The 14,758-nt window shown below is 38.7% G+C and overlaps 3 protein-coding genes across 4 annotated transcripts; 2 read left to right on the top strand and 1 right to left on the bottom strand.

Annotated features, from left to right (window-relative positions):
* The first annotated feature begins 137 nt into the window (after nt 1-137).
* On the top strand, nt 138-2,557 carry LOC112508889 (late embryogenesis abundant protein At5g17165-like). The gene is made up of 2 exons (XM_025113715.1): nt 138-406; nt 2,025-2,557. The coding sequence occupies exons 1-2, from the start codon at nt 306-308 to the stop codon at nt 2,281-2,283; spliced, it is 360 nt and encodes a 119-aa protein (XP_024969483.1). The 5' UTR covers nt 138-305; the 3' UTR covers nt 2,284-2,557.
* Nucleotides 2,558-2,741: 184 nt separating this feature from the next.
* Nucleotides 2,742-3,725, top strand: LOC112508888 (late embryogenesis abundant protein At5g17165-like). The gene is made up of 2 exons (XM_025113714.1): nt 2,742-2,847; nt 3,288-3,725. Exons 1-2 carry the CDS (start codon nt 2,765-2,767, stop codon nt 3,568-3,570), a joined length of 366 nt encoding a protein of 121 aa, XP_024969482.1. The 5' UTR covers nt 2,742-2,764; the 3' UTR covers nt 3,571-3,725.
* A 4,966-nt stretch (nt 3,726-8,691) lies between these two features.
* On the bottom strand, nt 8,692-14,119 carry LOC112509946 (polyadenylate-binding protein-interacting protein 12-like). 2 transcript variants are annotated; one of them, XM_025115172.1, is made up of 11 exons: nt 13,790-14,119; nt 13,167-13,697; nt 12,553-12,660; nt 12,392-12,436; nt 12,212-12,284; nt 12,012-12,124; nt 11,853-11,912; nt 11,725-11,772; nt 11,570-11,638; nt 9,910-9,971; nt 8,692-9,099 (listed from the first exon to the last, which is right to left on the bottom strand). In XM_025115172.1, exons 2-11 carry the CDS (start codon nt 13,593-13,595, stop codon nt 9,042-9,044), a joined length of 1,065 nt encoding a protein of 354 aa, XP_024970940.1. In that variant the 5' UTR covers nt 13,596-13,697; nt 13,790-14,119; the 3' UTR covers nt 8,692-9,041. The 2 variants fall into 2 exon arrangements, with proteins under 2 accessions (XP_024970940.1, XP_024970941.1); XM_025115173.1 differs by having other exon boundaries at nt 12,553-12,657.
* Between the last annotated feature and the right edge of the window lie 639 nt (nt 14,120-14,758).

The raw sequence follows: 14,758 nt of genomic DNA, 5'->3' as shown, positions 1-14,758 counted from the left end.
CGATAAACGCTTACCCGTTAAGTGTTTGGTAACCGGCCCCTAAAAATGTCTTTAGGATTAGTAGTCCAACCAACTGAAATACCATATTGAGAGATTTTACAAATAATGATACTCATATTAACAAGTTCCAAACTATGGTGCCAGAATTGAAAATTTTAGAAACTTGAGTGACCTACCCACCAGACACCAGATATATATATAGAGACACAGAAAACACACCTACCCACAATCACCGCTCTTCTTTTTCTCGATATCTCCGTCGCTGACTGTCATCTACTCTTTCTTCATCGGAAAAAGCTTATTGTATGGCCGCCAATTCGCATAGCCGGAGCATCGTAAGCTTGGGGAAGCGATTCGTCAGCCAGATCCGGACCTCATCTGCTCGTGATCCACCTCTCATTCTCAGGTATACATACTTCGGATCAATTTTTGGAGGAGTTAATACGACGAATTTATCGAGCTGCATATCCTAATTGTATGATGTTATGTGAACTTGTTGGATCAGAATATCGAATTATTTTACACAAACCGTCAATGGTGATTGTTTAATTGAATCTGTTAGTTAGGTATATGTGTGTATTGGTAACTTCGTATCATTTTAGATATACAAATAGTCGCATAGATCGGGGAACATGCAACACAAAAATCTCTAAGATTGTTCTAGACGCGACTTGGTCAATCTCTTTGTGGATTTTGCTGGAACTGAGAAACTTATTGAAGGAGATTGAAGAGGAATTGTATAATATCTTCCTTCGTAAGATTCCAATATAGTTGTGAAAAAGATGATCATGTGGTGTAGAAGTTTAAGGAAAGAGGAAAGAGGGGCCGTACACCATTTAGAAGGATGCCTAATGATTTCCATGTGCTGGATGGCATTTCGGGCATCGTTTTGTTGCTTTTGATTAATAGGGTCCGACATTGGATAAGCTCTGGACCACTAGGTAGCTGATTTTTGGTGATAGATTAGGACCCACCAACCCACCCCATATCTTGAGAATCAATCTAGTCCAAGACAGGAACAAGATAACAAATCATTGCACCACCTCATCGACTAATCATTTGGTATGTTGTTACCAAACAAGCGTGAAAGAAAGGACTTATGATACGTACCCTCATGTTTCAAATTGCAAGTTAATTGAGTGGGAACATCTTGTAGATACGAGTACCAATTAAAACAGATAAGAGAAAGTAATCTCCATGTGAGAAGCTACCTTATGGAGCTGATTCCTTGATATGGACACAAGCCTGAATTGGTACAAATATGTATGTACGTGTGTGTCCTCGCAACAATCACAAGTAGTGCCCAGTGTCATCTTTTAATCATCCACCCAGTTGTTTAAAGCTTATCCAATACCGGACCCTCTTGATGGAAAGCAACAAAACGACACCGAAAATGCCATCCAACACATGGGAAATCATTAGTCATCGTCACTTTATCCTTTTAAATTTCTTCTTTCAAGCTTCTGCACCACAGGATCATCTTTTCACAATATATTGGAATAAGTTAAAGAAGATATTATACAATTCTTCTTCAATTAGTCGTCGTCACTTTATCCCTTTAATTTTCTTCTTTTAAACTTCTGTACCACAGGATCATCTTTTCACAATATATTGGAATAAGTTAAAGATATTATACAATTCTTCTTCAATTAGTCATCGTCACTTTATCCTTTTAATTTTCTTCTTTTAAACTTCTGCACCACAGGATCATCTTTTCACAGTATATTGGAATAAGTTAAAGAAGATATTGTACAAATCTTCTTCAATAGTTATTTCATCTTTTTCTCACAATATCTTGGAATAAGTTAAAGAAGATATTTTACAATTCTTCTTCAATAGTTTTTCACTTCCAGCAAAATCCACAAAGAGATTGACCAAGTCTCGGTCTAGAAGAATCTTAGCGATGTTTAAGTTGCATGCTTCCCTTTTTTTTAATTAGCCAAAAAACTTGCCTAGAGTTGGTCAAGAAACTAAAGGTTATTTCTTGTACCATGAGGGCTTATCTATGTCTACATTCTTATCAGGAGGGCCGTGCATGTATCGGTCTACGACAAGAACATAGACGATCAGGTACGTCCAACACTGGTCCCAGAGGAAGCAATTACTCGAGCCGAACCCGAAAAGTACTGGGCACCACACCCAAAGACAGGGGTCTTTGGACCTGCAGATGAGGCTGCCGCTGCGTCGGAACCCGGTGCAACGGATGCAAGCTCCGGTTCGGTGTTGGAGGAGAAGGCCTTCTTCCGTCCACTGGAGAACTTGGAGAAACCTGCTCACCCGTGAGAAGTACCACCATATCTGACTTCCTGGGTTCCGGTAGCGTGATCTGTGGAGGTCAGTCTACGATATGAATAGTAGTTTATATAAGGACTGGTGGTGGTATGTGGGTTTGTTATATATGTATGTAGTAAGAATAAAGGGTGGTGGTGGTGGTGGTGGTGGTGGTGGTGGTGTAAGACACTGGTTATTGTTAGTGGGTATGTAGGTATAACACCATGGAGCATGAAATATGTATGTATGTTGTGGAAATTTCTATAAAAGTAGTTCCTTTTATAAATGTAACTTCTGTTTGACTATGAAAATGGTTGAGCCTTTATCTGCATATTATATATAATTTGGAAGATGATGATATGTATAAAAGGAGTTTTGGAATTGATGAAATAAAATAAAGAAAAAAGAGAGCACAGAAATAGAGGAAAGAGTCGGTTTGCCATCCTTTCATATATACATATGTATGTGCATAGTCCATATCCATGCAATTGCCATGGCTGGGAAGCATATCATCAACCATCTCCAGGCTGCAACTCCTTCTCCTTCCCTCTGCTTCTCTTCCTTCTCTACCTTCAGGTAACTTTTTATTACAGGTATCATTGGTTTTGCTTGTATTGTACACCTGTTTAGGGACTGTTTATCAAACTCTTATCGGATAAACGTTTACTGGGCGGTAAAAGGTATAACAAGGACCAAGACTCTTAGCATTACGACTCTTAACCCAGTAAAAGCTTACCAGACGGTTACCGCAAATCTATTTTGTTGGTTGAAAACCTCACCTGATAAGGTAAATGATGTGATTGACGGTAACCGTATGATAAACGGCCTTTATATATGTATGTTATTATTGTTGATCTTTCAACAATCTTTGAAAATCATCTCTCTCTCTTTGTTATGAAAATAGTCACTTTTATCTTTGAAGTAGAAGTCATGTCTGAGTAAATCTGATCCTCTCTGAGTCCCCTTTTTTGTGGGATATACTGCGTTTATTTGGTTTGGATGGTTGATTGTGGCAGGAGGAGATTGCATGAATCAGCTTACGAAAAGCAAGTAGACTATGAGGTTCGGGTTCCTCCTCGTGTCGAAGATCAACAATACTGGGAGCCTGATCCAGAGACGGGAGTGTTCGTACCACATGACGAACTGAAGTCGGAGGAGGCTGCGGTGACGTGTACGACGGAAGAAACGGTGCTGGATGAGAAGGCGTTTTTCCGTCCAGTGGAGGATTTGGAAGCACCTGCAGCCGAATCATTCACAGGGGAGATACCTCCTGTTGATCCTTTCGCTGAAGAAGAATGAGTTCCCTTTCTATCCGATCTGTTTAAATCTTGATTTTCTCCAGGAATAATCTGCAAAGTTAATTGGGAATAAAAACATGTGTTTTCCTTTTTTGTAAGAAAAGAGCGTCATATTTCGGTCTAAGGCTTTAATCATAAAACCATGTGCTGTGGCTTGACTCCGTAGTCGATTCTATTTTCGATAGGGGCATCGTGGCCTAACCGTCGAGGTGAAGTCGGGACCTAAAAGATCGAATACCTTTACCGTCACCTGCTATACGAGGAAGGTCGATAAGGAAGAAAAGATAATTTTTTGGTGGTGGTTCATTTATGAAAAATAAAATTGATGATGTCAACTTATTCAACCATTTTATTTAGGTATGATATTGCTAAAAACAACCCAAATTAAAAATATTTGAGATTAAACTGCTCCCCTCCGCTATCATGTGTGTATATAAATAAGAATCTTCATAGTGTTTTTACTGTATAGTGTAAAAAGGTGGTCCTACGGGTCACAAAAACATGTTGATCTCACGTTATTCCAAGCCTATATATAGATATATAATATTTTAGGGTTGGATTTCGATGAAAATGAGAGTTAAGATAAAAGGCATATTTTCTTCTTTGCTTTGATCCTTTGATCCTTTCTCGTGGTTACATCGGTTTTGCTTCCTCTTGAGCACGGTCCCCGTTTTAGTTGTTTTTCTCTTGATAGGACGAGGGTCTCCCCTCTATATAAAGAACCCTAAATCCTAAACCCTAAACCTTAAAATATACTCTTGGTGTATCGGCAAAAAATGAGTGTCACGTTTAAAAGTACATAACTTTTGCTACGAGACTCCATTTTAGGCTCATGACCAGTCAAATCAAAGATTGGAACGAGGAGCACACCGTTCGTACGAAGTTTCATAGTAATATAACATGATTTGAGTGTGTTTTAACGAACTTCACGACGCACGTTCGTTCGATTTGGCCAAGGTATGGCTCCCACAAATCCTGGCATGAGAACTGTTTTTTTCAAGTTCTTTGTAGTGAAAATTCTTATTAACATTTCATAAACAGAGTCCCGTAGCAAAAGTTATGCACGTTTAAGCATAACACCTATTTTTGACCGATACATCATGGGGTACTCTTGGGTTTTTCTCCATTGGACCGACCGTGTCGGGTTGACATAAAATTTCCGTAGTCCATCTACAAATGAGATGTTTTCCACGAGAAAGAACTTGGAAAAAAAAACCATTCTCCTGACGGAAATTGCCAGAGCCACGCATTGGCCAAATCGAATGAACGTAGCATGCAGTTCGTCAGAACCCACTAAAATCATGTTGTGTTACCACAAAGCTTCTAACTCATGATGTGCTGCTCATTCCAAGCTTCAATTTGACAGGTCATACGGAGTTTCATAGCCATAGTTATGCACGTTTAAGCGTTAACACCCATTTTTGACCGATACACCAAGGGTTACCCTTGGGTTTTTCTCGTCCGGACTGCCCGTGTCGTATTGCCATGAAAATTTCCATGGTTCATCTACAATTTTATTAAGATGTTTTTCACCAAAAAGAACTTGAAAAAAAAATAGTTTTCTTGCCGGAAATTGTCGGAGCTATTCATTGACCAAATTGAACGAACACGCATCAAGCAGTTCGTCAAGACCCACAAAAATCATGTTTTGTTACCACAAAACTTCCTAACAATGGTGTGTTGATCGCTCCAAGATTTGATTTGACTGGTCATGAGCCTAAAACGGAGTCATGTAGCAAAAGTTATGCACGTTTAAGCGTTAACAACCATTTTTTGTCGATATACTAAGGGAATACACTTGGGTTTTTGTCGTCCAGGTCAACCGTGTTTGATTGCCATGAAAATTCCGTGCTCTATTTACAATGTTAATGGGATGTTTTCCACCAGAAAGAACAAGGAAGATACCATTCAATTTGGCCAATGTGTGGTCCGACAATTTTCCATCATAAGAGGGTTTTTTTCAACTTCTTTCTGGTGCAAAACTTCTGATTAACATTGCAGGTGGACTGTGCAAATTTTCATGGCTATATTACATGATCGGTCCGGACGAGAAAACCCTTGGTGTATTGGCCAAAAATGGGTGTCATGCATATATGCGCATAACTTTTGTTATGGGACTCCGTTTCAGGCCCCATGACTAGTCAAATTGAATCTTAGAACAAGTTGCACTCGATGCCTAAGAATTTTTGTGGTAATACAACATGATTTGAGAGGGTATCGATGAACTACACGATAAACGTTCATTCGATTTGGCCAATGTGTGGCTCCGACAATTTCCGGCATGAGAATGGTTTTTGTTCAAGTTATTTCTAATGGAAAACCTCTTATTAACATTGTAGATGAACCACGGAAATTTTCATGATAATTCAGCACAGTCGATTCCGATGAGAAAAACCCAAGGGTATATACCCTTGGTGTATCGGGTTAAAATGGGTGTCGCGCATAAACGTGCATAACTTTTACAACGAGTTTTAGGCCAATGAAGAGTCAAATAGAAACTTGGAACAATAGGAAGTTTTCTGGTAATACATCATGATTTGAGTGGGCTTCGGCGAATTGCATGTCGCATGTTCGTTCGATTCAACAAATGTGTGGCTTTGGAAATTTCCAGCACGAGAAGTGCTTTCTAGTGAAGAACTTTTCATTAACATTGCAGTTGACTCACGGATATTTTCATGGTAATCTAGCATGGTCAGTTTGGACAGAAAAAATCCAAAGGTATACCTTTAGTGTATCAGCCAAAAATGGGTGTCGCGCTTAAACGTGCATAACTTTTACAAAGAAACTTCGTTTCAGGCCTATGATGAATCAAATTGAAACTTGGAACGAGGAGCAAGGAATTAGTAGGAATTTTTGTGGTAATACAGAATGATTTCAGTAGGTTTTGACGAACTACACAAGGCGTGTTCGTTCGATTTGGCCATGCGTGGTCTGGTAGTTTCCGGACGAGAAGAGTTTTTTTAAAGTTGAGTCTGGTGCAAAACTTATTATTAACATTGTAGATGACCCACGAAAACTTTCATGACAATCTGGCGCGGTCGCTTCGTACAAGAAAACCCAAGAGTATATACCCTTGGTGTATCGGCCAAAAATAAGTGTCGTGCATAAACACGCGTAACTTTTGCTACGGGACTCCGTTTTAAGTCCATGACCAGCCAATTCGGAACTTGTTATGGGGAGAAGGTCTCTGCAAGAATTTTTGTGGTAATACAGCATCATTTGAGAGGGTTTCAACGAACTGCACGACGCGCCATGAACATTGAATGGCTCCGGCAACTTCCAGCACGAGAATATTCTTTTTTTCTATTTCTTTCTGGTAAAAAACTTCTAATTAACATTGAAGATGGGCCATGAAAATTTTCATGGAAATCTGGCACTGTCGGTACGGAGGAGAAAACCCAAGGGTATACCCTTGGTGTATCGGCAAAAATGCGTGTCGTTCTTAAACGTGCATAACTTTTTATATGGAACTCTGTTTTAGGCCCATAACCAGTTAAAACGAAGATTGGAACGAGGATCACTCCATGGGTAGAATGTTTCATTGGTAATACAACATGATTTTGGTGGGTTTTCGACAAACTTTACGATGCGCGTTTGTTCGATTTGGCCAATGTGCGGCTCTGGCGATTCCAGCACGAGAACGGGTTTTTTTTCAAGTTCTTTCTGATAAAAACTTCTCATTAGCATTGCAGACGGTGCATGGAAATTTTCATGGCAATCTCTTGGTGCAATCGGCCAAAAATGGTGTCGTGCATTAAACGTGCATAACTTTTGCTACCTGACTTCGTATTAGGCCTATGACCAGTCAAATCAAATCTTGGAACGAGAAGAACGCCATGGGTAGGAAATTTTGTGATGATACAACATGATTTGAGTAGGTTTCGACGAACTGCACGTGCGCGTTCGTTCGCTTTAGCCAATGTGTGGCTCCAGCAATTTCCTGCACGAGAACGAGTTTTTTCAAGTTCTTTCTGATGAAAAACTTCTCATTAACATTGCACATGGCCCACGGAAATTTTCATGACAATCCGGTACGGTTAATCCGTACGAGAAAAACCCAAGGGTATTACCCTTTGCGGCTCGTCCAAACGAACCCTAAGAAACATTCGACCTAAAACGAGTTCTTTTATTCAAAATACTTTTGTTCGTGTTAGAAACGGCTTGTGGAAAGTTTCTTGGCAACCTTACATGAATTGAGCAGGTTTCAACGACCAACATGATTCGCGTTCATTCAGTTCGGCATGAGGCATGCCTTGAAACGTGCTTTATTTATTTGAATCACTTATGTTCGTGTTAGATACGGTTCATGGAATGTTTCATGGCAACTAGACATGAATTAAGCGGGTTTCGACGACCCACCATCCAAACCGAAATATATTTGGCTTGAAAAGAGATTCGATTCGATTCAGTGTACTTTGGTTTTAACCTCTTTATATTTTGAAAGCCGAAGTATATAGAAGCAAATCAATGCTTCAAGGGAAGCATCCAATTTCATTCTCTTCAGGAATAGACTCGAGCCCAGGCCTCTAGCAAACCACCATTCGAGCAGCATTTATCCGCCTTCGCACCTCGATAATATCTCGTACTGAAACCCGTTTCGATACAAGTTCCGCAAGCTGTTGCTTCGTGATCACCATCTTGATCCTACACAAAGCCCGTTTACTTGCCACAACCGATTCAGCATCCGGGCTGATCTTCAAATCCTGCTCCTGTGCCGGTGGAGAATGATACTTGCATCCCGACTTGAGCTCATGGTTGGCAGAAAGAAGATGGCGCTCCAACTCCGCCCTTTCCAACATCTCGTTCACCAAAACCGGCTCAACGAACTCCCCTTCCATTTCCGTGCTTCTTGAAGCTGTTTTTCTTGTTGCACAAAAAGTATTGCCCATAAAGATTGAAATGTTTGTTATAAATGGAAGAAAGTTGAGTGTTGGAGTTGGATGGGTTGTTACTTGTTAGCATGGGAAGAGAATGGGGCAAAAGGGTAATTAGCCTCTTTCAAGAAACTGACTGGTACAACTTTCATTGCATACTGTACAAGTTATCACAATCTTATCGGCTTTCGATTCAAGAAAGAACAAACCCAGAAAAGGATTTTGAGATCACGAGTTCTCGGTGAATATAGCGAGCAAATGTGGCAGAAAAATCTTGCAACTAATACACAAAGGTGCACATATCCTGCATTGTGACAAAACCTTGATAAAATTGCACTAAAATATCGGTAAATATTGCAAAAAATAAAATAAACGGGCGAGTAAAACTAAGGCCTAGTGGAAACTTGAAATAGTGCCGTGCGTTTAACTAAAAGGTTAACAGAGTCTCGGGAGCCTACGAACCATATACTTGGACTCGATGCATCAGACGGAACCAGAAACATAAATGCCACCACCAACAGTTTCTCTGTATCTATCTATGCATGTATAAGTAGTAGATATAGAGCAGCAGATCGATCTAAAAGAAATCCGAAGCTAATCAGTGCATGGCGGAACGGGGTGCACGTGGGCGGACTGGAGTCTTCGAAGGGCTCACCCTGCATCGAGAATGAATCAAATCCAGTCTATTAGAGATGGCTAGGGTCCGGAATCAAGAAACAAGTGAAAAAATGGAAACTTGTATTTCCTCCGTTCCAATAAGTGTCCACATTTCTATTTTAGGGTATGTTTGTTAGCAGCATAATGGGACTCGCAACTTATTTGGATCATATACATAATTTTTTGGTAGTGGCTTAATGATATAAAAGGTGGCTTATTCAGTAAGCTTCTAGAGGGGAGCTTTATGCAGAAAGCCAAGTTTTTTCGAACATGCCCCTCCCAATTGAAAAACACTCTTTCCATTTATGAAAAACATTGCAAAACAAAAAACTTCCCAATCTATTCATACAAAGATTAATCCACACAAACAACTTTATCCATATAGAAATTAATGGAAAACCAACCAAACAACCCTTTAGTTTGTCCCAAAATAAGTACCCAGTTTCAAAAGTGGCTACTTTCCAATTCTGCCCTTAATTATGAGATTGAGAGCTCCATTTCACCGTGTATTGTCATTTAGTTAATTAAAAAGTGTAATAACTACACGCTTCTAAAAATGTGCCTTTTCCGTTGTGAACATTTATTTTGGAACAGAGGAGAGTATAAGAGAATAGGGGCAGGTTCATTTAGAAACCTTAAACATTTTAGGAACCAGGCTCCACCTATTTTGTGAGTATTCATATGATGAATATTTTATCACGTTATTCATGATGAATACTCACAAAAAGGGTGGTCTGTGGGTTCCTAAACGACCCTCCCTCTAAGGGAATATAGATAAAAGATGACTCGGGCAAAAAAACCACCCCCACCTTATCGGCAATGATCCCAGCACCGCACCACTGCAGTTCAGAGCTGCAATTGCACTTTCAGCCTGTAAGAAAGTTTCAAGAAGACATTTTAGAAATTATGTTCAAATCAAAAGGAAGAGACTTGTAAGTATTACATAAAATTCAATACAATTCAAGATTTAGCAGGGCTCACATCACTAGGAAACCCTAGTGGATATACCGGGTACGTTTGGTTTGGTATGGTTCTACATTTGGTCCAGACAAGCATATAACAAAATATGTTGCAAAAAAATGTACCAAGCAACATTTGCTACGATTCAAGAATCATAGAACCAACATCATAAAGAATCGGGACCAGGGTGCAACACAGTTGATTCCAGGATGGTGTACTTGCACAAACAGGTTGCGGGCATTGTGGGCTTAAGCCAGCTATCTAGTGGGCCGTTGCATACCTGATTTGTTTTTTGGGGCAAGGGGGTGTGGGCCAACTCACGGGTTGCCGGTTACAAACCCTTTTGCACAATCATCATAAGGGATGCATATGAAGGCATACTAGAAAAGGTTACACTATTATTTCATGATACCAAATTTAAAGAGGAAGAGCCTTCTAAACAACATTTGCTAATCGGGCTCAAAACAAATTTGCTAATCGGGCTCAAAACAAACACCTCCTACGAGAACCATAAAATGGGAAACAGCACTTTTCCCCATGACTTCAGAATGCATTTTTACTGTACAGAACTCTTCTGCTGAGCAAAGAAGCATTATCGACATAGTTTTCACTTAACAGCAAAAGGATAGTAAATAACCAACAACAGACCTTTAAGTAAGCGAAAAAATTCTAAATTTTCGACTAAATAGAAACCTACTTAGTCTGCTTTCCATATAGCCAATTAGCCATATACAAATATAGACATAATCTGATCCTGATACGAGGCCAACTAATACACAAATATGACCCAAATACAAACTAGTATATTGCTACTTGCTAATTGTTTATATAGACATATATACACTTACATCCCACACTTGGCATGCCTCTCAAATCATGGGGATGCGTCAATGGTCGGGTGGCAAAGGTTTCACCTTCTCGGGTGTGGTTTCTAGAATCTTCCTAAGAAAGGACGAGTAAGGAAACAAAGGTGACAGGATTGTGGACGAGTAAGGAAACAAAAATCAATAGAAATTTTTGACAACATTAATATAGATTTGTTGGTTGGTTCCTTTTCTCCGCACAGCAGGAACCTATGTTCGAGTTTTGTCTACAATTTTTTTAAAACACGAGGTATATAATAGAACACCAATATAAGCTGACAAACTAAGAAATTTGACATAAGTGGGATTCGAACCCAAGCCTTTTGGACAAAGGCAGCAATATTTACCAACTCTGCCATTAAAAACTTGTGCCAAGAGTTGAGTTTCAAAAAATATAACGGCACCCTTCAAAAACGTAATTTTTTTCCCTTATGACAAAACCATGAAGCGATGACCCGTGCCACCGTATGCTCCTATGTAGGTCCGCAGTCTGCCCCAGCTTGTTAAAAGTGTCCAAAAAAGACCAAAAACAAAAATTGGGACAAGAAAAGCAGGTTAGGAGCAATCAAGAACATACCAACAGAAGTTAATATTTTCACAATTTGAGCAACAAAAAGCGACCTTAAAAAGGCTCATGAAAACTTACCATCACAAACTCAACAAAGGCAATACGGGTGGAATGATTATAGTCCCCAAGCAACCTCAAGCGGTAAACCTAGAAAAAAGAAATGCCACAACCTGCGGTTAGGTATTCAAGTAACAGCAGCAATTTCAGAATTTTATAAATGGGCAGCCACAAACCTCTCCACAAAGTGATTCAAAGAACAATTTAACATCTGCTTGAGTAACCTGATTCATTAAAAGAAAGATAACATTCCGTTCAGAGTTCGTTAAATATATAGCCGTTGAAGAGTAAACAATAAAACTACCTTCTTATCGATGTTAGTACAGTAGATGGTTCTTGCACACATTTCCCTCTCATCTTCAGACTATAAAAACACAGAATTAACGAGTTAAGATTCATAGATTACCACCATTAATGAAAGTGAAAACCTTTAAGTCACAAACCGTTTGCAAAAGAATGTCACCTGGGGTAAAAAGGTCGGATTTACAGGTGCAATTGCAGTTTTCGAAGGCAGAACCCTCACAGGGTAGTATCCAAGCATAGTTCCACCAAGACTCAATGCATTTCTTGCACCTTCTGCAAGAACATTAAAGAACGATGAAATGTTGCACCGAATAAAAGAATCAAAAGTATAACTTGGTGCTAAAGGTTAGATTGGCATACCCTCATCAGTAAATTCAATAAAGGCAAAATGAAGAACAGAATTAGGGTCACCGCATACACGGCAGTCCACAACCTAAGTGTGCAAAATAAAACTTAACATTAGACATTTGTAAACATGATCTATTTTCAATACCATACATGAAAACCCACTGCATAACCATAAAATGGTACCACGATTACCTGTCCACAGTTAACAAAGAGAGCTGCAAGCTGTTCTTCAGTTACCTAAATTCATGAAAAATAGTTAAAGATTCATCACATGTCTAAATCTTGATTAGTAATCAACAAAAAAAATCCCCGCAAGAAATGATTTCCCACAACAAATAAACATGACTCTTTACCTGCTGATCGATATCGGACACATAAACAGTTCTCTTGATCACATCATCTCTTTGCGCCATGCTTGTTCGGCTATTCATCCTTCTCTTCCCATGACTGAAATTACCCTTCTGACCATAACATCAAAAGCCCCAAAAATCAGCAATTTTAGCACAAGATAACCAGAGGATAGACCCATTGTTAAAAGTTCAGCAAAACATGATTCCGAGTGACAAATTTAGAGAGAGAGAGAGAGAGAGAGGGAGATCCGGGGAAACCCAAAAAATGAAAAACTGAGGAACACCTCATAACCATTCATCTAGACGGTATGCACACGTGCATACACGTAACTGAAGCTGGTTTTTGGTTTTTATGCGCCTGTGCACATGTACATACCGGACAAATTGCTTACAGATTACTGTATGCACATGACCATGCCGTCAAGATGAATGGTTACCTGGGTGTTGCTTGGTTTTTCAAGCTTTTGTGGTTTTCCCCTGAATCTTATGTGTGTGTGTGTGTATATTCTTGAAGCTAATAAACATAGTATATAGAGGGTGTTTAAAGAAACATAAGAAATCAAAACAACAAAAGGGGCAAATCGAAATTATTGTACCCAAAAGCTCAAGTTTATTACCCTTCTAGCGGGAGTGCCATTGGCGAAAACAGCGTTGTTAGCATGAACTAAGAAATTGTTAACAGCAGCATAACCAAATTGGGCCGCAGGAGCAGCTGATGATGGCAGTAACTGAGGCCTTTGATGGGGGACAAATTCTTCAGCCATAGGGTTAAGTTTTGACAACATTTCTTCCAAATCGCTCATCTCTTTCTTAAACCCATCTCCAGCATCATCATCACCGGCAACGTAACCATTGCCGGTGATGCTGCTGCCGTTGGTCGACGGCGGCTGAAGTGCTGTCACCTTCTGTAGTTGCTGATGATGATGATAATCGTTTGATCGGTGAGAAATAGTTACAGGGTTACGGTTGTTATAGGAGGATTTTGTTGACTGATCGACATCGGAGGCGACAACGTTGATACTACGAGCATTTTCAACAACAGCCATTGATGGATTTGAGCGATCAAATCTTTTTCGAAACTGGTTTGTTTATTTGATCTGGATTATTTTATGACCGATGTCGCTTCTGGTAAAACAACAACAGTGTGGCTGTGCAATTCCCAATTACTACCAATCAGAATCTAGAAATCAATCAAGAGAAAAAAGGACTGAAATTTTCCATTTTAGAGAAAGAATCGTACCTGAAATTGAGCTTAAAGATTGCACATTAACCAAGAACCAAAACCAAAACCATCTCTATCTCAAATCCTCAGAAATCGAAATCAAAATCAAAAACCCACAAAAGACTCATATAACCCACAAATTTTTGTAGTAGTAATACACATAAAGATGGAATATTTATACGAGTAGAGAGAGGAAAAGAGTGTTACAGAGAGAGAAAGATTGATTTGTCCGTCAATGTTCAAGAAATGAAGCCATTAGAACAAGCATTCATTGTAGCACAACAACAACAACCCTTCTTTTCTTTTCTTTTTTTCTGCTTTTCTTTTTCTTGAATTTATCATTTTATTTTTCTGGGATATTAATTTTTTGCATTCTTGATGTATAATAGTGACAAATTTTGTGGGGTCACATCTTAATGATGGAAAAAGATCCTTAATTTTTATTTTTTGTTTCTTTATTAAATTATTATTTAATTATGATTATTTAATTTTTTATAATTAAATTATTATTTAATTATGATTATTTAATTTAGGATCGTTCATGTAAACGTCTATCAAATCAGTTATTTTATCAGATGAAAATGATAAAAAACAAGAATTTTATCTGATAAAAGATGTTACAAAGGTTGTTACTTATCTTAGATTATTTATTCATGTGAGATTTTTAATTTAATTTGGTTGTTTAAATTGTGACCTAAAATGAGATTTATAACATCTTAGAAAATTATTATTATTCACGAAAAAAAATTAATTGATTTTGTAATGGACATATATGTATAGGCTTGGGAACAAGTGAGAGCAACCTGTTCTTGTGAGACCCGTAAGACCACATTTTTACACTTAAAACTTCATAGTAAAATGCTGTAAAAATTCGGCTTCTTTTACCTTCACAACATTTTATTGTGAAGTTTCGAATGGCAAAATCATGTCTCACGTATCTTATGAAACAATCATGTCTCACATTAACACAACTATATATATATATTG

The sequence above is a fragment of the Cynara cardunculus genome, assembly GCF_001531365.2.
Source record: "Cynara cardunculus var. scolymus isolate 2C chromosome LG 3, CcrdV1, whole genome shotgun sequence".
In the NCBI taxonomy this organism is placed as follows: Eukaryota; Viridiplantae; Streptophyta; class Magnoliopsida; order Asterales; family Asteraceae; genus Cynara; species Cynara cardunculus.
The sequence above is the reverse complement of the archived record's forward strand: the minus strand, read 5'-3'. Positions and strand labels throughout refer to the sequence as shown.

Excerpts from the sequence above, each read along its gene's own strand:
- LOC112508889 (XM_025113715.1), top strand. The coding sequence starts at position 306 with ATGGCCGCCAATTCGCATAGCCGGAGCATCGTAAGCTTGGGGAAGCGA. Across the intron at positions 407-2,024 it reads GATCCACCTCTCATTCTCAG|GAGGGCCGTGCATGTATCGG; the intron begins GTATACATACTT and ends CATTCTTATCAG.
- LOC112508888 (XM_025113714.1), top strand. The coding sequence starts at position 2,765 with ATGGCTGGGAAGCATATCATCAACCATCTCCAGGCTGCAACTCCTTCT. Across the intron at positions 2,848-3,287 it reads TCTTCCTTCTCTACCTTCAG|GAGGAGATTGCATGAATCAG; the intron begins GTAACTTTTTAT and ends TGATTGTGGCAG.
- LOC112509946 (XM_025115172.1), bottom strand. The coding sequence starts at position 13,595 with ATGGCTGTTGTTGAAAATGCTCGTAGTATCAACGTTGTCGCCTCCGAT. Across the intron at positions 9,972-11,569 it reads CCTTTGTTGAGTTTGTGATG|GCTGAAAGTGCAATTGCAGC; the intron begins GTAAGTTTTCAT and ends ACTTTCTTACAG. Across the intron at positions 9,100-9,909 it reads CTGGGATCATTGCCGATAAG|GGTGAGCCCTTCGAAGACTC; the intron begins GTGGGGGTGGTT and ends TTCTCGATGCAG.